This window comes from Nomascus leucogenys, chromosome 17 (genome assembly GCF_006542625.1).
Source record: "Nomascus leucogenys isolate Asia chromosome 17, Asia_NLE_v1, whole genome shotgun sequence".
Lineage (NCBI taxonomy): Eukaryota > Metazoa > Chordata > Mammalia > Primates > Hylobatidae > Nomascus > Nomascus leucogenys.
The window spans coordinates 86,819,241-86,843,597 of NC_044397.1; the positions used below are offsets into that span (position 1 = coordinate 86,819,241).

Genomic DNA, 24,357 nt, shown 5'->3' on the forward strand with positions numbered 1-24,357 from the left:
TCAATCTGAGAGGCTTTTCCTGATCTCTCCATAATAGCACTTCCACATTTGACTGGAGTTATGGATAAATCGGGATTGGCCATGAGTTGGTGGTGGTTGTAACTGGCATGAAGAGTATATGGTGCTGGGCGCGGTCGCTCAGGCCCGTAATCCCAGCACTTTGGGAGGCCGAGGCGGGTGTATCACCTGAGGTCAGGAGCTTGAGACCAGCCTGGGCAACATGGTGAAACTCTGCCTCTATTAAAAGTACAAAAATTAGCCAGGGGTTATGGGGGGTGCCTGTAATCCCTGCTACTTGGGAGGCTGAGGCACGATCACTTGAACCCTGGAGGTAGAGGTTGCATTGAGTCGAGATTGAGCCACTGCACTCCAGCCTGGGCCACCCAGCGAGACTCTGTCTCAAAAAAAAAAAAAAAAAAAAAGAGGCTGGGCTCGGTGGCTCACGCCTGTAATCCCAGCACTTTGGGAGGCCCAGGTGGGCGGATCACGTCAGGAGATCGAGACCATCCTGACCATCCTAGACCATTTCTACTAAAAATACAAAAAAAAAAAAAATTAGCCGGGCGTGGTGGCAGGCGCCTGTAGTCCCAGCTACTCGGGAGGCTGAGGCAGGAGAATGGTGTGAACACAGGAGGCGGAGCTTGCAGTGAGCCGAGATCGCGCCACTGCACCCCGGCCTGGGCGACAGAGCGAGACTTGGTCTCAAAAAAAAAAAAGAGTACATGGGATGTTATTGTCCTGTCTACTCCTGTGGGTTTGAAGTTTTCCATTATGACAATGGCACACATCACCATACTCTGCATTTATATTAATAGTTCTTATCACAATCTGAACTTTCTTTGCTTCCTTGTTTTGAGTGTTTTTCTCATGAAAGCTTCATGAGGGTAAGAATGGAGTCGCCCTTTTTCACTGTGAGTTCTCAGTGCTTAGAGCAGGATCAGATTTCAGATTAGTGTAGCGCTGTCTTTAACACCTAACATTTGCCGGTTTTATTCACCATGGACTCTAGAACTTTGAGCAACACCTGGCACATCGTAAGAGGTTATTTTTTAAAGTTAGAATAATACATCTAAAATGTACATGAATGAATGAGAGGCCTGGGATGCCAGACTAAAAAGCTTTGACTTGGTCTAGAGGTGATGGGGAGCTAGGCAAAGGTTTTGAGAGTTTAACTTTAATTCAAAGTTCCCTTGGAGACTAATGTCTGGGGTAGGGGGAAGCCAGGGTAAGGGTCCGGGCCATGGAATGGGGTAGCTCAGTCGCTATCAAAAAGACAAGACTGTGACTATTTGGCTGAAGAAGTGGCCAAACCCAGGTTTCTGGGGAGGTCGAGGTACCCTCAGTGAGGTCAGGACCTTCTCCTGGCTTATACTGTCCACCAGCAACCATCACACTCTTCCCTCCCCTCCCACTTAGTTCCCTCCCAATGGTACAGCACTTGACAGCAGGACAGACACACAGCCACCCCAAACACTTGTTCTCTCCTCAGTTTAATGGTGGTTAGTGAGATTGCCAAACCCCCTCCCCATTCCCCTCCCCGCCCCGTACAAAATGTGTGTGTGGTTTTTTTTGTTTTTTGTTTTTTAACAAGAAAAAGGGGGCAAAAGCCAGGAATGGGGAAAGGGGGGTGCAATCTGATATTTTCATACAGACTTTTGATTTTTTAATATATTATATATAAAACCATAAAGACCATGAATCCTCCCCAAACTCCTTTCCCCCTCCCCGGGGGGCCTGGAGGAGAGATGGGGAAGGCCCCCCCAGGAGTGGGTAGACAGAGAGACAAATATGGATGGGGCAGACGTTGGGGGAGAAGGTAGAGAGAAGGGGAGCCCAGGAACCTGGGGAAGGGGGATTGGAGAAAAGGGTTGGGGCTGTCTCCCTCACTGCCCCCATCAAAGTTATGACACAAAGACACAGAATCCCTATTTCCACGCCCTCCCCCCCACCCATCCCCCCACCGTGCAAACATGGCTTTGCAAAGAAGTGCCCAGAGCTCTGTGGAACTCTTACAATGGCTGGCATGGGGTCTAGGACCCCCAAAGAAATCTGTGTTCCCCTTCCCTGCCCACCCCACCCTTCCCAGAAACTGACCCCCTCCCCACAAGACCTGGTTTTGTAGCCTAGGGGTCCTGGCCTTCCCCCGGTTATCTTCCCCCAACCCAATCCCTACTGCCCTCACTGGACTTGGGGGGTATGGACCTTTGGCCCCTGCCCCCTGGGGGACCCAGACCTCTGGGCCCTCACTTCTGGCCCTTGCAGAGATCCAGGCATCCAACACCCCCATCCCTGCCCAAACGTCTGAGGTGTTAGTGGTGGGGGGAGAAGCCCACCATCCCAGACTCTGGTAAATGTCTTTGCTGGTTCCTTGCAGCTGGCAGTGGGGGGTACCCCAGCCCGGGCCCAGGCCTAGGCCTGGGGTGGGGATAGGGTCAGATGAAGAATTCCTCTTTCCTCTTGTGTCCGTCGCTGCCGTTGAGGAAGGCTTCTCTTGCTTCTCCCTGTTCATCCAAGCCACTGGCTTCGTGGGTCAGATAGGAACCTGAGGGGGTGACAGACCCCCGGGGCAGGGGGGACATATTTGTGGACCCAGGAGTTGGACAGAAATATAGGGGAAGAGGGAGACAGACAAGACAGATGCCAGGCAAAGGAAGAGGGAGAAACAGAACACAGAGGGAGAGGCAGAGAAAGAGGTAAACAGTGGCAGAGAAAGAGGTAAAAGCAGAATTAGGAAGACTCCAAAAGCTCACCGAAAGTGCCACCCTTATCCTTTCTCTTGGAGGTATTTCCTTGCCCTACTCCCAGCGAATTCAGCAATTAGGAAAATAAATTGTTTTATTCAAATCCATGCTCTTTTTTCCCTAATTTTTTGTATTTTTAGTAGAAAAGGGGCTTCGCCATGGTGCCCAGGCTGGTCTCGAACTCCTGGCTTCTCAAGTGCTTTACTCGCCTTGGCCTCCCAAAGTGCTGGGATTACAGGCGTGAGCTACCACGCCCACCCGCAAATCTATGCTTTTAATTCAGCTTCTAAATTCTATCCCTTTTCGAGTATTGTGCCGAAAGCCCCGCCCCCTTTGTCATCTCGGCCCCAGGTGCAGCGGGATTTGGAATCCAGAGTCTAGGCTCCGCCCTCTCGTTACCCTGGCTCTAGGACCCGCCTCTTTCCGAGCCCTACAACCAACCAACCGTAGAGACCAGGTCCCACTCACCCTTCTGCCGTACCGAGCACCAGACCATGCCCACTAGCACACATATGATCAGAAACACCAGCAGTGCCAGGATGCCGCCCACAATGGCATAGGGAACCGATGTCTGAGCCTCTACCACCGCACCAGGGTCTGCCAGAGGGACAGGGCACAGGACCAGGTCATCAGAGGACGGTCCCAGTCTGACCCCATCGCAGACAAGCTTTTAAGCCATTCTGCACACGTCTAACCGCGCCCTTTTATGTGCCACACCCCTCAAAAATTACTGCCACCTTGTAGTCTCTTCTCTTTCCAGAGGCTTGTTGGTTTGTACACTGCCCGACCCCTCCCCTGAGTCATGTTACATTTTCCTTTTCTTTTTCTTGTTTTCTTTTGCAGAGACGGGAGTCTCGCTAGGTGGCCCAGGCTGGTCTTAAACTCCTGGGCTCAAGCGATCCTCCGGCCTAGGCCTCCCAAAGTACTGGGATTAGAGGCGTGAGCGACCGCACTCAGTCATCCCTTTTCTTTTGATTCAAGTTTCTTCCTCCGCTTGAAACAGAGTCCAAGAAACAGGTCCAAGTCCCTTCCCACCTTGTCTAAAACGCTCCAAGTATTTAAAGTGCTGGGCCCAACTACCTCCAAAATTTCTGCCCCACCGTCATAGAGCTAAACACAGAACGGCTGTGTGCTAGAGCCCATTCCAACCACTTTACATATTTAGCTCATATAATCTTCACAACAGCCTTGTTATATAGGTGCTATTATTTCCACTTTACTGATGGGTAAACTGAGGCGCAGACAGGTTCGGTTATCTGCAACAGAATGCAGCCAACCCGAATTTGAGCCCCGCGGGCCAGTCTGGTCCCAAAAGAACAATTACTCTGTTGGCTGCCGAACCCCTGAGTTACGTGGCCTCTTTGCTCAAGCCCCGCCCCCGCCACCTGGTGCCCCGCCCCCGCCCTGAGCCCTGCCCGCAGTAGGCCACAGTCTGCTCTCACCGTAGACCACGAGTACGTAGAGCGCCCTCGCATGGCCGTGCTTATTGGACGCCTCACAAGTGTAGGTGCCGTTATCCGCGGATACCAGGCCCGGCAGCGTGAGGGTCTCTCCCACGGCCTCCGCCCTCTCCGGCAAAGACTCATTCCCGCGGTTCCAGCGGATCTGGTTTGGCCTGGGTGGGGATAAAGTACAGCGAGTTAGGAACCCAGGTGCCAGCACCCAATTCTGACTTGTCAAGAATCTAGACATGCAACTCTTATCCTGCAGGGACCTCCAAATAAGAGGCTTCCTGCTATCTCTTTCCTTTCTGGAAAACCAACAGTCCTGGGCCTACTTCCACCCATCACCAAGGTCTCAGGAATTCTAGCCCAGGCTGAACATGGTGACTTATGCCTGCAATCCCAGCACTTTAGGAGGCTGAGACAGGAGGATTGCTTAAGGCCAGCAGTTCCAGACTAGGCTGAGCAACACAGGGAGACCCCGTCACTACAATTAAAAAATAATAATAATAATAATTATAGCCCTCCCACGCCATTCCATCCTCAGCAACCAGCAGTCCGAGGCTGCACAGCTTCAGTATTGGGGAGTCTGAGCCTCCAGATTCCTCCTCCCTCAGGACCCAGGAATCCAGGTCCTAGCTCCCTGTTTGTCCAGGTCCTCAGCTCTCTCCTCCTTAGGACCCAGGAATCCAAGGCCCTGGTCCCTGTTCTTCCAGGTCCCCAGCTTTCTCCTCCTGAGGACGCAGGAGGCCCCCAGAGCTCACCTGGGGTTCCCCGTGACAGCACACGTCAACACCAGCGTGTCTCCCTCCCTCACCACAGCTTGGGAGGCATGAATCCGGGCCGTGGGGGAGTCTGTTAGGCAAAAGTAAGAAGAGAGAGTAGTTTCCAAGCCATCACGCGGGACAAGGGGGGACTCTCCCGGGTGCGGGTGGCTGGCGTTGGGATCCCTTGGGTCCCGGCCCGCCGGTCACTTACACTGCACATCCAGCACGTACTGCGTCTGCTTGCTGTGTCCGGAGGGCAGCGCCTGGTTCTGCGCCTCGCAGATGATGATACCACCGTCATCCTTACGGTCCACACGAAACCGCACTGTGCTTGCCACGCTCCAGACCTTGCCATTTTCCTGGCTGCTGCTCACTCCTGCCACACCCCAGTCAGACACTGTCAGGCCACGATTCCGGCTCCATCCACCCACCCGAGCCAACGCCAAAGCAGGCTATTTGCCAAGCTCCACCCCTTACCCACAGGCCTCGTCTCTTGTCCTCCAAGCTACGCCCCTCCCCTAACCAAGCCCACGTGCCTCCTCCCAAAGCTCTTCCCTCTTTCACGCTCATGCTTTCTCGTCTATCAATCCATTTAATTGCTATATATATAAAAACATAAATTTATATATATACTTAGAGATGGGGTCTCACAATGTTGGCCAGGTTGAACTCCTGACCTCAAGCAATCCTCCCATCTCAGCCTCCCAAAGTGCTAGGACTACAGGCGTGAGCCACCGCGCTTGACATCAGCCACTACATATTGAATGTCCAGTGTCTGTGAAAACCTGTGGCTTCTCTCCACATATAAACAACCTCTCCTAAGTCCCACCTCCTCCCCACCCCTTGTCAGCACTCTGCCCAGGGTACCTTTCAGCTCCTTGCGGTCCCGGTACCAGCGCAGGGTGGCAGCCGGACGGGACCGCGGAACGAGGCAGCTGAGCTCCACCTCGCCGCCCTCTACCGCCTGCTCCCGGACCTCCACCACAGGATTCTCTGGGGCCACTGCCGCAGGGAGAAGGGAAGTAAGGGCTTAAAGAAGGCACGAAAGTGGGCTCAAAGCGATCAAGCTGCCGGTTCCCAGCGACCATAGGGAACCAGGGTCCCAGGTGGCAGGGGCCAAAGGGGAGAGGTCAGGAGCCAGATGCCCATCCAGGATGTTAAAAATAGCCATGGTCTGAAAGTCTCAGGAGAAGAGAGAAGCAGAGAAGAAAGGAGGAGAGGATGCGTCCGACAAGGGGGAGGGCGTTACCTAGTACCGTGAGCGTGGCAATCTGGTGGTGGGTGTCTTCTGTGTAGAGCTGGCAGAAATAGCCCCCCTCGTCCTCCAGGCGGGCATCTGAGAGCCGGATCCGCACCCGGCGTGGGGAGAACTCCTCAAGCTGGAAACGCTCATCCTTCAAGGCTAGAGAGAGTGAGGGGGAAGGTGTGAATTTCGGGAGTCCTGGCCTCACAAGTCCCACCCATCCGACAGGAGCTTAGAGTCCAGCCCTCTGCCTCTTTTCTCCAGCCATACCTATGACTCTGAGGACCCAGCATTATTCAGGTCCTCCTGCCTGCAGGACCAGCAGTCCAGGACCCCAGCCCTTTCTTCTCCGAGACCCAGGAGACCAAACTCTCGGGTGTGTCCTCTTTCAGGACATGGGAGTCTGGGCCCCAGCCCTCTCTTCCTTTAAGACTCAGGAGTCTGGTCCCCAGCACTCACCACGGGTGCCATTGAAGAAGAGGGTCTGCCGGGCTGGGTTCTGGATGACAACTATGGACCCATCATACTGGTGCAGATGGCAGGTGATCTCAGCCACCCCACCCTCAGCCACTGTCACGTTCTCTGTCTGTACTTCCTGTCCTGCCCCTGGATGATTAGACAAAGAGACAGGATAGAAGACTTACTGAGAGCTGCAATTCAATTTTTTCTTTCTCCCTCTTCCCCATACAAACCTCCAATCCCTCTCTTTCCCCTCATTCATTCCATTGCATTGAACATTTCCTGAAGGCTGGAGTCCAGGACAGGGAGGAAATCTGTTCCCTACTCTAAAAGAGCTGTAGTCAAGATTTAGTAGAATATGCTCTAATGAGGGCAGCACAGGGCACGCTAGGAGCCCAGAGCAAGGGGAGACTATTATAGAACTGCCTAGAGAGACGGGTAGCCAGAGAGGGTTCCGCAAGAAAGCTCCATTGGATCTGGATCTTAAAGAGTAAGCAGGAGGCCAGGCGCGGTGGCTCATGCCTGTAATCCCAGCACTTTGAGAGGCCGAGGTGGGCGGATCACAAGGTCAAGAGATAGAGACCATCCTGGCCAACATGGTGAAACCCTGTCTCCACTAAAAATACAAAAATAAATAAATAAATAAGCTGGGTGTGGTGGTCCCAGCTACTCCGGAGGCTGAGGCAGGGGAATAGCTTGAACCCGGGAGGTGGAAGTTGCAGTGAGCCGAGATTGAGCCACTGCACTCCAGCCTGGGCGACAGAGCGAGACTCTGTCTCAAAAAAAAAAAAAAAAAAAAAAAAAAAAAAAAAAAAAAGTAAGCAGGACTTCACAAAGTGTGGGAGACTGCTGTGTGTTCACCAAGCCTCATCTTTCACACCTGGGCACATGTTGTAGCCCGTTTGCAAAGATAGCCGTAATATTCTCCTGTTACTGGACATGCCCTTTGCAAGTTGATTTTGCCATTCCTCCGATTGAGAAAGCACTTTGTCCCCTACTAGTCTGGGTAAGCCTTGCGAGTTGCTTTGACCAATAGAATTTGCTAGAAGTGATATTGAGCCTAGGCCTGAAGAGGCCTTGTAGCTTTCACTCCTGCCCTAAGACTGTTGCATAAAGATACCCAGACTAGTGTCTTTGCAGATGAACGATCATGGTGAAAGAGAAGCCCAGCCAGCAGCCAGCACCAACCGCCAGCTGTGTGAGCGAGGCCATCCTGGATCATCCAGCCCCAGCTGCCCCACCAGATGACAGCAGCCACACAAGTGACCCCAGTTGAGACCAATAAAAGATCTGCCCATCTGATATAGCCCAAACTGCTGAACCCCAGAATCACGAACAAATAAGGTGGTGGTTGTTTTAAGCTCCTAAGTTGTGGGTGATCTGTTCTACTACTAAAGTTAACTGATACAATACATAATTAGGCTATACTTCCCAGCATCCTTTATAGTTAGGTGGGGCCATGTGACCAATTCTGGCCAATGGGATATAGGTGGAAGAGAAACACCTCTTGCAGCCTGACCCATCTCCCTCATAATCCTTCACACTGGCTGAACAGAGAGGACTCCAAGGAGCCTAGAGGAGGGCAGGATCACAAGCCAGAAGGAACTTGGGTCTCTAACTGACTGTCCCCCATGACCTGCCTGTATAGGACTGTGATATGAGCAAGAAATATACCTTTTTGTTAAGCCATTGAGATTTCAGGGGTGTCTGTTACAGCATTTAACCTATGCTGATTAATCCATCAGAAAAACAAGGTGGGGAATCTAGCACCATCAGAGAAAAGAATTTAGGAAAGCTGAAAGCCAAGACTGATCATCAGCATCAATATCATCATCTGTTGTCTTCGAAATAACAATAACCCCTATAGCTACCAATTATTAGGTACTTGCAGTGTTAGTCCCTGTGCTAAGGGCATTACCCATATAACTTACCTTTAATCTTCACAATCCCTGTATAAGATAGGCATGATTATTATTATTATTATTATTATTATTATTATTATTATTTCGAGACAGAGTCTTGCTCTGTTGCCCAGGCTGGAGTGCAGTGGTGCAATCTCAGTTCATTGCAACCTCCACCTCCCAATTTCAAGCGATTCTTCAGCCTCAGCCTCCCAAGTAGCTGGAATTACAGGCATGCACCACTATGCCAGGCTAATTTTTATTTTTGGTAGAGACAGAGTTTAGCCATATTGGCCTGGCTGGTCTCGAACTCCTGGCCTCAAGTGATCCGCCTGCCTCAGCCTCCCAAAGTCCTGGGATTACAGGTGCGAGCCACCGTGCCCGGCCAATTATTATTATTTTTAATTTGAGACAAGGTCAGGCTGGAGTGCCATGGCACGATCTCAGCTCACTGCAATGTCTGCCTCCCAGGCTCAAGTGATCCCACCTCAGCCTCCCCAGTAGCTGGAACTACAGGTGCACACCATCACACCTGGCTAATTTTTGTATTTTTTTAGAGACAGAGTTTCGCCGTGTTGCCCAGGCTGGTCTTGAACTCGCGAGCTCAAGTGAACTGCCTGCTTCAGCCTCCCAAAGTGCTGGAATTACAAGCATGAGCCACTGTGCCTGGCCTGCACTATTATTATCCCCATTTCCCCCATTCCCATTTTTTTTTCTTTTTTTTTTTTTTTTTTTTGAGACATTGTCTTGCTCTGTCGCCCAGGCTAGAGTGCAGTGGTACGATCTCGGCTCACTGCAACCTCCACCTCCCGGGTTCAAGCAATTCTCCTGCCTCAGCCTCCCAAGTAGCTGGGATTATAGGCACCTGCCACCGCACTTGGCTAATTTTTGTATTTTTAGTAAAGACGGGGTTTCACCATCTTGGCCAGGCTGATCTGGAACTCCTGACCTTGTGATCCATCTGCCTCGGCCTCCCAAAGTGCTGGGATTACAGGCTTGAGCTACAGCATCCTGCTCCCATTCCCATTTTATAGGTGAGAAAATTGGCCCACAGAGATGAAATGACTTGCCCAAGTTCACAGCCAAGAGTGGCGGCGCCAAAATCTGCGTCCAAATCTCTGATTCTGTATCCTGAATCTGTATATCCACTCCTGGCTGTCTGGATTAAGTGTCCATCATTGGCAGGGGGTTGTGAGATCCGCTTGTGATGGGCCTCGAATGCCAACCTAGGAGATTGGCTTTCATCCTAAGGGCCAGTGAAGGTTTTGAAGCAGGAAAATGTCATGATTATATCTGGCTATTTGTCTTTAAGTGCTGGATAACTATCCATGTCTTTTACATTCAGGTGCTGGGTTGCATTCATTCAGGAGTATTTCCTGAGCATCATGTAGGTTTTCAGGGGCTGAGTAGTCAGAGATGAGTTAGATGGGGTCCCTGCCCTTTAAGATTTATGGGAAGGTAGAAACCAATCACTGTAATCAAAAGTGTTATGTGGCCAGGCACAGTGGCTCACATCTGTAATCCCAGCACTTTGGGAGGCCGAGGTGGGCGGATCACAAGGTCAGGAGTTCGAGACCAGCCTGACCAACATGGTGAAACCCCGTCTCTACTAAAAATACAAAAATTAGCCGGGTGTGGTGGTGGGCGCCTGTAATTCCAGCTACTCAGGAGGCTGAGGCATGAGAATCGCTTGAACCTGGGAGGCGGAGGTTGCAGTGAGCTGAGATTGCGCCACTGCACTCCAGCCTGGGTGACAGAGCAAGACTCCATTTCAAAAAAGAAAAAAAGTGTTATGTTTTCTGTAAGAGGGTAGGTAACCTAATTTGGAAGTTGAGGAGTATAAAAGATTATTTCTGGGGGGTGGAGACAGAGACTTCTGGCTTCCTATTCTGACATCCATTTTCCCCTTTCTCCTCAGTAAAAGAAAAGAACACTGGTTGTATTTTATGGTTGCACTATGTCCAGCAGAAAAAGGCATTCCTCAGTCTCCTTGCAGCAAGGTAAAGCCATCTGATAAAATTTTGTCCAGTTGGATATAAGCCAAAATGTTGCGTGACAATTTTGAGAGGACTTCCTGAAACAGGTGGACAAACCCTTTTTCTACTGAGTCACCTTTGTGCCACCTGGAACTAGCAGTGTGATGCATGGAATTTAGGCAGCCATATTGAACCATGAGGACAAGAGCAGTAGGGATGGTGGAACCAAGAGCTGGAAGGTGCCTGAGTCTCTGGTGAAGATGTGGAGCTGCTGTAACAGCCCTGGACTCCTACTTCTGGACTTCCTTTATGTTTGAGTGTAACACTTTGAGTATTTTAATTTTTTAAATTTATTTTAGAGATGAGGTCTCACTATGTTGCCTAGGCTGGACTCAAACTCTTATGCTCAAGCAGTCCTCCTGCCTCAGCTTCATGAGTAGCTGAAACTATAGCACTTTGGGGATTTGAGCCACTGAGGTATATCTAGCACCTCCTGGAATATCAAGCTTAACATGTCCAATCCTTGCCCCAGATATTTTCCTCCCCAAATTTTCTCAATCTCAATAAATGTCACCACCATCCACCTGGTTGCTCAGGTCAAAAACCTAGAAATCATTCAAGTTCTCTCCCTTTCCCTCATCCCCAATATCCATTCCATCAGCAATATCTGTCCATTCTACCTCCAGGACATATCCCAGATCCCATCACCTTTGTCTGCCTCTCCTACCCTCACTCTCATCCAGCATCATCCCTCACCTGGACTCTGCAAGAGCCTACTCGTGGGTCTGTCTGCGTCCCTGTCTGCCTCCTCCAGGGCCATTCTCCATCCAGTGGCCGGATGGATTTTTCAAAGAGGTAAATCAGATCAGTTCACTTCTCTGCTTAAAACCCTCCGAGGGCTGCCGTGAGACCCCTTCCCAGGGACTTCAAGGTGCTACATGGCCTGGCCCCTCGCTGACCTCACTTCACTCTGGGCTTGCTAGCCTTGCTGTCCCTCACACATGCTGAGCTCGTTCCCACCACAGGGCCTTTTCCCTTTTCTTCCTTCTGCCTGGAATGTTCTTCTCCCCACCTCCCAACCTCTATCTTCCCAGGGCTGACTCCTGTTCCCATTTGGGTCTCAAATCATATCAGTACCTTCTCAGAGAGGCCTTCCCTCACTGCTCATCCCTTCACCTTTAGAACACTTTCTTTTCTTTTAAGAGACAAAGTCAGCCTGATGCAGTGGCTCATGCCTGTAATCTCAGCACTTTGAGAGGCCAAGGTGGGCAGATCACCTGAGGTCAGGAGTTCAAGACCAGCCTGGCCAACATGGCAAAACCCCGTCTCTACTAAAAAATACAAAAATTAGCCAGGCAGTGGTAGCCCTGGCTACTCAGGAGGCTGAGGCAGAATTGCTTGAACCCGGGAGGGAGAGGTTGCAGTGAGCCGAGATCAAGCCACTGCACTCCAACCTGGGTGACAGAGTGAGACTCTGTCTCAAAAAAAAAAAAAAAAAAAAAAAAGACAAGGTATTGCTCTGTCGCCCAGGCTAGAGTGCAGTGGTGCAATCATGGCTCACTGCAGCCTCGAACTCCTGGGCTCAAGCCATCCTCCCACCTCAGCTTCCCGAGTAGCTGGGATTATAGGCTCCTCCCACCACACCTGGCTAATTTTTGTGCTTTTTGTGGAGAGAGAGATTCTCCATGTTGCCCAGGCTGGTCTCCAACTCCTGGGCTCAAGGGATCCTCCTGCCTCGGCTTCCCAAAGTGCTGGGATTACAGGTGTGAGCCACTGCGCCTGGTCCAGGACACTTGCTATTTCCTCACCATTGCTTTATTTCTTCTACGAAGATTTCACTGGAATCATCAGATTAATTTGCTTATTTGTTTACCGTCTGTCACTCATGACTGGAATGTATACTCTAGGAAGGCAGGGATATAATCCAATGGGTTTACTGCTGCACCCCTAGTACCCAGAAGAGTGCTTGGCACCTGATAAGTGTCTGGGGAACTTGCTACATGAATTACATGTGTCAGATGGGATATCTGTTTGTCTTTCTTCTTTTTTTCTTTCTTTTTCTTTCTCTCTTTCTTTCTTTCTTTTTTCTTTTTTTGAGATAAGGTCTCACTCTGTCACCCAGACTAGAGTGCAGTGGTGCAATCATGGCTCACTGCAACCTTGAACACGTGGGCTCAAGCGATCCTCCCACCTCAGGCTACCAAATAGCTAAGACTACAGAAGTGCGTAGCTATGCCCAGCTAATTAAAAAAAAAAAAAATTTTTTTTTTCTTTTTTTAGAGATGGGGGTCTCAATATCTTGCCCAGGTTGGTCTTGAACTCCTAGGCTCAAGCAATCCTCCTGCCTTGGCTTCCCAAAGTGCTGGGATTATAGGCATGAGCCACTGCAGCTGGCCCAGACAGAATCTCATTTCAGCCTGACAACTTTGTGACATCATTATTTTCATCTTAAACACCTAGGTTGATCCCAGCTCAACCACTTGCCATCTGTGTGATCTGTGGGCAAGTGACCTTACCTTTCTGAGCCTCAGTTGCCCCATCTATAAAATGGGAATGATGCCAGTGCCTGCCTCGAAAGGATGAGCCCCGTGCCTGAAGCTCAGGGAGCCCTCTCTGCAAGGCTGTTTTAGTGCAACCTCCGGAAACATGCCCATGCATTTGAAAACTGGCATGCACATTCTGGTGCTTTTAAAAACATCTCGAATTCTATCCGTAGATCCTGGACCTCAAGGCTGGTTCAGTGCTAGCCCCCCATTTTACAGATGTGGAGAATGAGGCTTAGCGGGTCCCAGGCAAGTCAGTGGCAAAACTCACCATCTCCTGGGAGCCATCAGGTTCCTCTGGATCTGCCCCCACCAAATTTATCCCCTGCTCTCTGCTTGAGGGTGCACATGGGGTGAGGGTGGGGGGCTTTTGTTTTACTCCCTCCCCCTCCTGAGGAGTCAGTAACCAACAGTATCTGTGCCTGGAATATTAATGTCTCAGCAGCTTTTGTCTGGGGGGTTGCGGTGGTGGGGGCGGGACTTTCTGGTCAGAGAGGGGCTGAGCTTTGGGGACTGAGGCACTGGCCCTTTAAACTGTGTTGACAGCCAGGAGTCGTCATGGGGATGGTGCTTGGAAAAAGGGACAGGGGAGGGTTTGGGAAAGAGTGGCGGAGCAGGTAATGCGTAAGACCCAGGAATCCAGCCCCCAACTACCTCCTCTCCCAGGACCCAGGAGTCTAGGCTCCCAGCCCCTCCTCCATCAGGTTCCAGGAGTCTGGAACCCCGGCTTCTTTCCCCCTTAGACCCAAGAATTCAGCCCCCAACCACCTCCTCTCTCAGGTTCCCGAAATCCAGACCCCTAGCCCCCTTCTCGATCAGGACCCAGGAGTCTGGGCTGTCAGCAGCCCCTTCCTCCAAACCTAGGAGTCAGAGCCCCCAGCCCTCTCCTAGCTTAGACACAGGAGTCTGGGCCTCCAGCCCCCTCCTCCTTCAGGACCCAGGAGCCAGGGGTCCAGAGTACACAGCTGGTGGATGTTTCCACGGAGACTAAGCAGGGTGGGGGGAGCGCTTCCTGGGTCCTGAGTCAGCGAATACCCAAGGGAGTCTCAAGGTCATAGTTCCGGGAAGGTCACCACCACCCCCTCTATATCCGCTCCCCAGGGGGCTCCTGGCATCCTGCCTCCTTCCCCCTTCCTCCCCTAGGGAGGTGGTACATCCCTGCGTCCTGACCGAACCCCCCCTCAGCCCCCCATCAATGGCGGAGTCCGAACATCCTCGCACAAAGCGTCAATTCTTCCCCAGCTCAGCCTTGTGAAGGCGCCTGTATTCGCAGGACCTAGGCATCAGGGTCTCAGCCCCTCCTCCCTCAGAAACCTGGAGTGGAATCCCCCGCCTCCAGCCCCTTCCTCTCTCAGGACCCAGGAGTCTGTATCCTCATCCCTTCCTCTCTCAAGACCTAGGAGTGTGGACTCCCAGCCCCCTTTTCCTTCCGGACACAGGAGTTCCAGCCCTCGGCCCTCTCCTCTCTTAAACCCGAGTCTAAGACTCCAGCCCCCTCCTCCCTGAGAAAAGGAGTCTAAGACCCCAGCTCCCTCCTCCCTGAGAAAAGGAGTCTAAGACCCCAGCTCCCTCCTCCCTTAAACTCAGGAGTCTAAGACCCCAGCCCCCTCCTCCCTGAGAAACAGGAGTCTAAGACCCCAGCCCCCTCCTCCCTGAGAAACAGGAGTCTAAGACCCCAGCCCCCTCCTCCCTCAGACTTCAGGAGTCTAAGACCCCAGCCCCCTCCTCCCAGGACCTAGGAGTCTAAGACCCCAGCCCCTTGTCCCTCAGACCCAGGAGCCTAAGACCTCAGCCCCCTCCTCCTTGAGACCCAGGAGTCTAAGACCCTAGCTCCCTCTTCCTTCAGACCCATTAGTCCAGGCCCCCAGACCCTCCTCCATCAGACCCAGGAGTCCAGGTCCCCAGCCCCTCCTCCATCAGATCCAGCCCCTCCTCTCCTGAAAACTTTTGACTCTAACTCCCCAGTCCTCAACGCCTAGAACCACAGTCCTGCCTTTCCTCAACCCTCTGTCCCCTCCCATCTGGGGACCTAGGCATCAGGTGGGGGCGTAGGGGTGAGTCAGCAGCCTCACACACAAAGTCCCTGCTGTGGCCCCCACATTCCTGGGATATTCGGGACTCCCTGGATTCCAGGCCTCAGGCCCAGCCAGGGAGTGAGGAGTCCCCCAGAGGTCCTCCCTGGGTGTGGGGTACGGGAGGAATTCCTGCTCCGGGAAGGGTGCAGGCCTGCACTGAGCTCCCTCTGTCCGAACCTCCACCCCCAGTGCCCTCTATTCACCCCCCCTTCCCAGAAGAGCCCAGGCTCGGCGCCTGCCCCTTGCCCCACTGGGTGCCCACGGAGGAGCACTGTGTGCCTGCTCCCTATGGGCCTGGGGTCTGCACAGGCGGAAACCAGTGGGTGCTTCCATTCTGGTGCCACAGGCCATTGGATGCTGGCGGGTCTGACTGTCTCCAGGCCGCCCCCCACCCCTCCCAGAGAGAGAAAGCTGCCTTTGTGTTCTCCAAGATGGGGACAGGCCAGGCTCGCACGACATTAACCCAGCCTTAGGCCCCAGCCCTGCTGTGTCTAAGGTCTTGGAATCCATTGCAGAACCTGACCCCCACCCCCAGGCTCTGGGGACCCAGGCGCCTGGCTCATGGGTGGGTGGGTGGGGGGGTCAGTGATAGAAACCTCCAAAACCTGTTCCTTAGGGTGACTCACAATGGAGGGAGGGTACCCCTGTTCTCAGAGTGACTGGTCAGAATTTTAGCAGGAAAAAGTGAGTCACTCTGGGAAGGAAACATTATTTGGGGACCAACAACTGCCCCCTCCACAAGACCCCTCAACTCCTAACAGCCTCTCTATTCTTTCTTTGTATTGGATATCTGTTTCCTCTGCTCCTTTCTGTTCTACCCAGTTTCTGGCTGCGGGTCCCCGTTTCTGCCTGGGTGCATCCCTGGGCAGGCAACCCATCCCTCCTTCTCACTTCCTCTCCTCTGCCCACCCTGGATCCTTCTTCTTTGGGCATAAATCTCATCATCTTCTTCTGCTATGCTCAGAAGATGAATGAACCAGGAGAGAAAGAACATGTTTTTAAAATGGCGCAAATGCACCTCATCTCCCCCGATTCCTGCTGGCTGGGCAAGGTGAATGAGGAAGGAGTGACTAAGAGAGAAATGTGGGAAAAACAGATACCCCCTAAAATGTGGTAGCCAAGGCCACTCAGAAATATCCAATGGAAAGGAGAGCAGGAAGGACCCTCCAAGACCACATGCTACAGCCTTCTACCCCATGCTTTACAGAAGGGGAAAATAAGGCCCAGAGAGGGACAAGGACTGATGCAAAATTATACTAAAGGGTCCTGGGTAAGGCTTGGACCCAAGTTCCTTAGCTCCCAGCTGGGAGCTCTTCCCATGACACCAAGCTCAGTTTCTACTTGTAAAAGCCACATACTATTTACTTTAGAGAAAGTTTACAGCGAGGATTAGGGTGCCAGGAAGCAGTGACTTGGAAAGCAAACGAGGGACAGGGCTATAGACCTAACTCCCAGAAGCACCAGAGAAAGGCTTTTGCACGGGGCGGGTGGTCACCTGAAGCTATATTCTGATCCTGAGAATTCAAAGTCTGATGATTCTAAGCTGTCAAGATTCTAAATGTCATAGATGTCAAGATCCAGGAACTCCAAGACATCAAGATTTCACGATTTTTAAGACGTCAAGATGCTAGCATGCTAACACCATCACGGTTCTAGAACTTTAAAGGTGTCAAGATTCTAAAGCCTTCTGGATTCTAGAATCCTGTAGATGTCAGCATTCTAAAGTACCCTCAGGTTCTTTATTTACTGGATTCATTAGTTCCAGGATTCTATAAGCCTGGTGTTTAGCCTAAAAAATAAAGATAAATTAAAATTGATGGAAATGTCACTGAGGTACCAAAGTTCTCATCTGGGAAATTGTGGCGTGTCTGTTGCAAAGAAAGTAATGATGCAAGTTCTAAAGCAGTCACAGAAGACTAGAGAAGAAAGAAAGAGAAAGAAAGACAGACAGACAGACAGACAGACAGTGAGAGGACAGCTTTGCCCCTCACCCTGGCTGAGGTGAGGATGGCTCTGCCTCAAACCCTGGAGTGGGGAACATGTAACCACACTCAACTTGCCAGAAACCCCTTCACGGTCTGAGCTGGCGTTCCCTTTCAGGTCACTGAGTTCAACATCCTCACTTTACAGAAAGAGAAACAGAAGCCTGGAGAGAGGGAGGTGTTTACCACTGGCCGCGATGGCAAATGGCAAGAGCCAAGATTTAAGCCCAGGCCGCCAGCCCCATGCCACCTGGTTACAACTCCTCTCACCAATCTCTGCAGAACACCCAGCCCTCCTGCTTCTGCCTAGCCACCTTCTAATCCTCTGTTCCTTCCAAAAGTGGCCTTATCCACCAGGGAGGGGTGACCCGTGGCAGGTTCGAGACTTACACAGTGTGAGAGTGTGTGTGGGGGTGACATTTCCTGACCTTGTCCCCAGTCTCAGGGTCACCTAAACTTGGGGGTCTCCAGCTTCTCACAGTGTGTGATGAGGGTATGTGGATGGCTCCCTGGATGTCCTGGACAGGGGCTTCTCTGTGAGTCAAGCCTGGATGTGTGAATGGGTGAGGAGGGTTTGGAGAGGCATTCGCTGAATCCACGTGTATGCCTACACGCCAAGGTCCCCCATTCTCACTTCCCCGCACACATGAAAACAGATGTTCCCCCCCCCCCCCAGGGCTCCTTAGAATGCCCTGCCTGACAGAATTGCTCTCCAGGGGCACAGAGGGATAGAGCGAGGGAGGAAGAAAGGATGGGAATGGGAGATCCCGGGATGGAGGCTGTAAGGGTAGAGGGAGGAGGCACATCAGAAAGACAGGGATGGAGATAGTGGGACAGAGAAGGGGGAAAGAGACAGGTAACAGAAAGGGTTAGAGAAACGAGTGACAGAAAGACAGGGGACAGAGACAAGGGGATGGGGCAGATAGGGGACAGAGAAAAAGGGACAGAAAAACAAGGGTGACAGCGAGACAGAGACAGGGACCAAGAATAGGGGCAGAGAGGGAGGGCAGAAATCCGGGGGAAAGAGAATAGAGAGGATGATGGAGGGGACAGAGTGACCCAGGAAAAGGGGACAGAGACCAGGGGACAGAGGTAGGGGACAAAGACAGAATAGATGAGGAACACGGAGGCAAGGAGAGAGGGAGACAGACAGAAGGAGGGACAGGACTTCGAGACTGAGGGACAGAGGACAAGGGTAGGGGGACGAGGAACCAGACGGGGGGATTGAGAGACGGGCGGACAGAGGGACGCAGAGACTGGACAGAAGGACAGCGGGACCGGCCTGGGGAAGGCGGACTTGTGTGTGGGGGGGTCTCGGGCCCTTTGTCCCCGCCGGGATCCAGCCTGCGCGGGTGGGGGGGCTGCGGCACGGCGGCCGGGGCCCGCGCCCCCTCCCCCGCTCGTCGCTCCCGGCTCCCGGCCCGCGCTGCGCTTTGTCCCGGGGAGGGGGCCCGGCCCGGCCCCGCGCGCATTGTTCGGCCTCTGCGGCCCCGAGGCTGCCGGGCTGTCACCACGGCGCGCCCCCCGCCCCAGCCCGGCCGGCCGACCGACCCCGGCCCCCGACCCTACCTGGCCCCGCCGCGGCCGCCCACAGCAGCAGCAGCGGCCACTGGAAGCGCCGGGCCCGGCCCATGGTGCCGCCGCCGCCGCCGCCGCCGCTCGCTCCCGGCCCGGCACCTGCACCGCCCGCGCCGCCCGCCCCGCCCCCCGCGCCCCGCCCCCTGCCCGCCCGGGGGCGGGGCGCCGAGGCCGGGGCGGGGCCGGGGCCGGGGAGGGGAGGGGGAGACGGAGGAGAGGCCCGGAGACAATGGGGGGGACGGCACGGTGGGGGAACGGTGCTGGGTGCGAGCGCCGGAGAGGAGAGGGGGTGAGGAGGGCGGGAAGGGGTGCGCGGGAGGGCGACAGCGTCGTGGGAGCAGGTGGGGGATCTGGGTGAGCGCGGGAAACGGGGGGTGTTGGGTGAGGGTCCTGCGTGCGGGCCCAGGTGCTGCGCGCGAGGGTGCGGAGTTGCTGGCCTGCAGGGTGCGTGCGCTGCGCGGAGGGGAGGGTGGCAGGGTGTTGCTGGAGGCTGTGCGAGGGTGGGGGCGTGGGCGTCGTGGGGTGCGGTGTGTACGAAGGGAGAGCGTGTCCAGCGTGACGGGGGAGCGTAAGGGAGGGAGTGCGACGTGCGAAAGGTGAGTGTGAGAGGCGTGCTGCGGGCAGGTGGGTGTCTGGAGTCTAGCGAGAGGCTGTGAGCTGAGCCACCGGGACAGGGGAGGCTGCAGCTGGAGGTCCGGAGGGTCCGGAGGTCGAGGCAGGTCAAGGATCTCCCAGGGCAGGGCGAGGCTGTGGCTCAGGAGTGGGGTGGGGTCAGTTCCTTTCCTCCCTCTCTCCTGTCCTGACCTGAAAACCCCATGTTTCCGCGTCATTCTTCGGGAGGGGCCCCCTGAAAGTGAACTAACTGGAAGGAAGCCTGAATCCTGCGTCCCAGGAGGGAGAGGCTCCTGTGAACACCTTCCAGGCCCTGGCGTCCCCTCTCCTCCCTGCTGTCTTCCTGCCCCAGCCTCTCTCCCTCTCTCTGCATGTATTTGCCTCTGCCCTTCCTCTCTCCCCATCTTTGAGGCTGACTCACCCCTCCAGACTTAGGTCCCTTCTCCCTCCTGGGAGTGGGTTTCCCTGAGCCCACTTCTGTGACACCCTGTAGACCTGATGAGGGATCATTACCTATGGGACCCAGAAAGAGTGAGAAACCATGGAAAGAAGGCCTCGACCTCTCTCATGCCCATTTGTCAGGTAAACTGAGGTCCAGAAGTGCCAATTATGAACATTTTTCTTTCCCCTCCCCACTCAGACAGAGTCTTGCTCTATTGCCCAGGCTGGAGTGCAGTGGCACAATCTTGACTCACTGCAACCTCTGCCTCCCAGGTTCCAGCGATTTGCCTGCCTCAGCCTCCCGAGTAGCTGAGATTACAGGCGCCCCCCACCACGCCTGGCTAATTTTTATACTTTTAGTAGAGATGGGGTTTTGCCATGCTGGCCAGGCTGGTCTTGAACTCCTTACCTCAGGTGATCCATCTGTCTGGCCTCCCAAAGTGTTGGGATTACAGGCGTGAGCCACCACGTCTGGCTGAAAATCCTTACTTTTTATTCCTACTAAAAATTATTATATCCAGGCCCACAAGGGACTTCAGCTTCACACACCCTTTCTGTTCTCAGTACCCAGCTCCCGGTATCCTTTCTGACCTCAAAACCAAAGCTACCATCAACCCTTGTGTCCCAGGACCATGGCTCCCAGTGTCCTCTCTGTCCTCAGGGTCCAAGCTCCCATCAACTCCTGTGTCCTCAGGACCATAGCTCCCAGCATCCTCTCTGTCCTTCAGGTCCAAGCTCCCATCAACCCCTGTGAAGCAGGACCATGGCTCCAGCATCCTCTCTGTCCTCAGGGTCCAAGCTCCCATCAACCCCTGTGAAGCAGGACCATGGCTCCCAGCATCCTCTCTGTCCTCAGGGTCCAAGCTCCCATCAACCCCTGTGAAGCAGGACCATGGCTCCCAGCATCCTCTCTGTCCTCAGGGTCCAGGCTCCCATCAACCCCTGTGAAGCAGGACCATGGCTCCCAGCATCCTCTCTGTCCTCAGGGTCCAAGCTCCCATCAACCCCTGTGAAGCAGGACCATGGCTCCCAGCATCCTCTCTGTCCTCAGGGTCCAAGCTCCCATCATCAACCCCTGTGAAGCAGGACCATGGCTCCCAGCATTCTCTCTGTCCTCAGGGTCCAAGCTCCCATCATCAACCCCTGTGAAGCAGGACCATGGCTCCCAGCATCCTCTCTGTCCTCAGGGTCCAAGCTCCTATCAACTCCTGCGTCCCCAGGACGATGGCTCCAGCATCGTCTCTGTCCTCAGAGCCCAAGCTTCTAACTGCCCCTGTGTCCCCAGATCCATAGCCCTGAGCAACTTCCTTCTTTTTCAGTCCTCAGCTTCCCAGCTTCTGTAGACTTGGGAAAAGATAGTCTCTAATCCTCCTTCCAGGGCTCCCATTCTGTGACTTTTGCTAGATGGGAGAGGAATGTTTGATCTGCCTTTGGAATACTGGTCCAAGGGGTAACTAGTAGTTGCCTTTTCCCACAGGAGCCAATAGGCCCCCTCACTCTGGGCTCTGACAGATGTCTCCTGCTCCAGCTGAAGGGGAACCTTGGGAGATGTTGGTTTGGTTCTCACCTGTCATCCTTAAGTCCCACCATTCCATGTGAAGACATCACGAGAATAGTGGTCCTGACGGGCGCATTGGCTCACGCCTGTAATCCCAGCACTTTGGGAGGCCGAGGTGGGCCAATCACTTGAGGTACGGAGTTCGAGACCAGCCTGGCCCACATGGTGAAACCCCGTCTTTATTAAAAAAAAAAAAAAAAAAAATTAGCAAGGCATGGTGGCACGTGCCTGTAATCCCAGCTAGTCGGAAGGCTGAAGCACGAGAATCCCTTGAACTTGGGAGGCAGAGATTGCAGTGAGCTGAGATCACGCCACTGCACTCCAGCCTGGGTGACAGAGAGAGACTCAGTCTAAATAATAATAATAATAATAATAAATAGAATAGTGATCCTGTCCCCATCCTACTTCAGGGTACCCTGTCCATTAGGGATTTAGTGCAAGTGACAGCAAGTCCAACCCAACTGGTTTGAGAGAAAGAGAACTGGTTCACACATAACAAAAAGTCCCTGTATGGCTGGCTTTGGCAAGGTTTGTCAATCTCTGTCCTAAGGATGCATGACTCCCCTCCTGTAGCAAGATGGCTGGCAGATACCCCTGGGGCCAGATTCACATTTGGGGTGATTAAGATTCTGCAAGAGAGAGACAACTTTTATTTCACACAGCTTTTCAATTGTTGCCTGTCCCTGGTGAGACTCGGAGACCTAGCTCTTGCCTGGTTTCTAAACTTCCAATAACACTGTTTTTGCCGAAGTCAGCACAAACAGATTTTATTTCTTGCAACCAAAGATTCCTGAACAAAAACTTCACAGCCATTAACAATGAGGCCCTGATCACAAGCTATGGTATAGGACATGAGAAATTTGTCCCTAGCCTCAATATCTGCTGGAGGGCATCATGGAATAAGTATTTCTATCCTCTGATCCCCACTGTAGGGCATCATGGGATATATAATCCTAACCTTCAATCTCTGCCATAGGGTTTCATAGGCAATGCAGTCCTAGCCTCAATATGTTGTAGGGAATTATGGGAAAGGTGAAATTATCCTCAATTATAATACGGAGCATCTCAGAAAATGTCATTTTAGCCTCGTCTCTGCTGCAGGGCATCATGGGAGATATACTTCTGGCCCAATTTTTGTTGTAAGTTGCCATAGAAAATGCAGTCTTTCCTTCCTTCCCTTTTTTCTTTTCTTTCTTTCTTTCTTTTTTTTTTTTTTTTATGTAGAGACAGGGTCTCTCGCTATGCTGCCCAGGCTGGTCCTGAACTTCTGGGCTCAAGCAATTCTCCTGCCTTGGCCTCCCAAAGTGCTGGGATTATAGGCAAGAGCCATTGCACCCAGCCCCTTCTCTCCTTTGTTTCTTCATCACCTGCCATATTCCAGGCACTAGGAATAAATTATCAAGTAAATCAACAGCCTTGCCCTCCCTGGCAATTATAATGGGGAAAGTTAGCTAAAAACAAACAAAAATCACTGTTCCATTTAACCATCGCTGAATAACAAAATACCCCAGAACGTAGTCGTGTGAAACAACAACCTTTTAATTTTATGATTCTGTGAGTCAGGAATTGGAGCAGGATTGGTATGTATCTGCTTCATGATGAACTGGGGCCAAAAATGAACTAGCTGGAACAGCTGGAGATGGAGGGGAGGGGCACCAAGAGCCATATATCTAAGGCTGGTGGTTTTGGTGTTGCGGGTTTTGAATAGTGTCCTGCAACTAAAATATATGTTGAAGTTCTAGCCCCTGGTATCTGTACATGTGACCTTATTTGGAAATAAAGTGTTTGCAAATATAACTAACTTATTTGTTTGTTTGTTTGTTTGCTTGAGACTGAGTCTCGCTCTGTCACCCAGGCTGGAGTGCAGTGGCATGATCTCGGCTCACTGCAACCTTCGCCTCCTTGGTTCAAGCAATTCTCCTGCCTCAGCCTCCCAAGTAGCTGGGATTACAGGCACGTGTCACCATGCCCAGCTAATTTTTGTATTTTCAGTAGGGACGGGGTTTCACCATGTTGGCCAGGCTGGTCTCGAACTCCTGACCTCAAGTGATCTGCCCACCTCAGCCTCCCAAAGTGCTGGGATTACAGGTGTGGGGCACTGCACCCTGCCCAGATGTGATTAACTTCTAACCCCTGGTATCTTTGCATGTGACTTTATTTGGAAATATGGTGGGTTGTTTTTGTTTTGTTTTTTGAGACAGAGTTTCACTTTGTCGCTCAGGCTGGAGTTCAGTTGCACAATCTCAGCTCACTGAAACCTCTGCCTCCTAGGCTCAAGCGATCCTCCCACCTCAGTCTCCTGAGTCACTGGGACTACAGGCAAGCACCACCACACCCAGCTAATCTTTGCAGTTTTGTAGAGATGGGGTTTTGCCATGTTGCCCAGGTGGTCTCCAATTGCCACCCTCAAGCAATTCATCCGCCTCGGCCTCCCAGAGTGCTGGAATTATAGGTGTGAGCCATGGCGACCGGCCAGAAAGTCTTTGCAGATTTAGTTAAATTAATGAGTAAGTGCTTCCATGCTGAGTTAGAGTGGGCTCTAAATCCAGTGATTGATATGGGGTTATAAGGAGAGATATTTGGAGACATAGCCACAGTCCCAGGGAAGGTGGACATTGGAAGACAGAGGTAGGGATTAGAGTGATGCAGCTACAAGCCAAGGAATGGCAAAGATTGCTGGCAGTCCCTCAGAAGCAAAGGAGAGGCAAGGAAGGGTTCTTCCCCGGAGACTTTTTTGTTTGTTTGTTTTGTTTTGTTTTGTTTTGTTTTGAGACTGAGTCTGTTGTCAGCCTCAGCTGGAGTGCAATGGCGTGATCTCGGCTCACTGCAACCTCTGCCTCCCAGGTTCCAGCCATTCTCCTGCCTCAGCCTCCCGAGTAACTGAGATTACAGGCACCCGCCACCATGCCTGGCTAGTTTTTGCATTTTTAGTAGAGATGGGGTTTCACCCTCTTGGCCAGGCTGATCTTGAACTCCTGACCTCAGGTGATCCACCCGCCTCGGCCTCCCAAAGTGCTGGGATTACAGGCGTCAGCCCCC

General features: G+C 52.7%; 1 protein-coding gene across 2 annotated transcripts; it reads right to left on the reverse strand.

Annotated features, from left to right (window-relative positions):
• Positions 1-1,473: 1,473 nt before the first annotated feature.
• CADM4 (cell adhesion molecule 4) lies at positions 1,474-18,818 on the reverse strand. 2 transcript variants are annotated; one of them, XM_030797390.1, is made up of 9 exons: positions 18,699-18,818; positions 6,653-6,799; positions 6,200-6,352; positions 5,818-5,952; positions 5,162-5,326; positions 4,948-5,038; positions 4,184-4,356; positions 3,210-3,338; positions 1,474-2,542 (listed from the first exon to the last, which is right to left on the reverse strand). In XM_030797390.1, the coding sequence occupies exons 1-9, from the start codon at positions 18,760-18,762 to the stop codon at positions 2,433-2,435; spliced, it is 1,167 nt and encodes a 388-aa protein (XP_030653250.1). In that variant the 5' UTR covers positions 18,763-18,818; the 3' UTR covers positions 1,474-2,432. The 2 variants fall into 2 exon arrangements, with proteins under 2 accessions (XP_030653250.1, XP_030653251.1); XM_030797391.1 differs by lacking the exon at positions 3,210-3,338.
• Between the last annotated feature and the right edge of the window lie 5,539 nt (positions 18,819-24,357).

Bases quoted from the DNA above. Each gene is read 5' to 3' on its own strand.
- CADM4 (XM_030797390.1), bottom strand. From the start codon at position 18,762: ATGGGCCGGGCCCGGCGCTTCCAGTGGCCGCTGCTGCTGCTGTGGGCG. The intron at 6,353-6,652 runs GTGAGTGCTGGG...CACTCTCTCTAG, and splicing joins CTTCTTCAATGGCACCCGTG to CCTTGAAGGATGAGCGTTTC. The intron at 4,357-4,947 runs GTGAGCTCTGGG...ATCCCCACCCAG, and splicing joins GCTGTCACGGGGAACCCCAG to GCCAAACCAGATCCGCTGGA.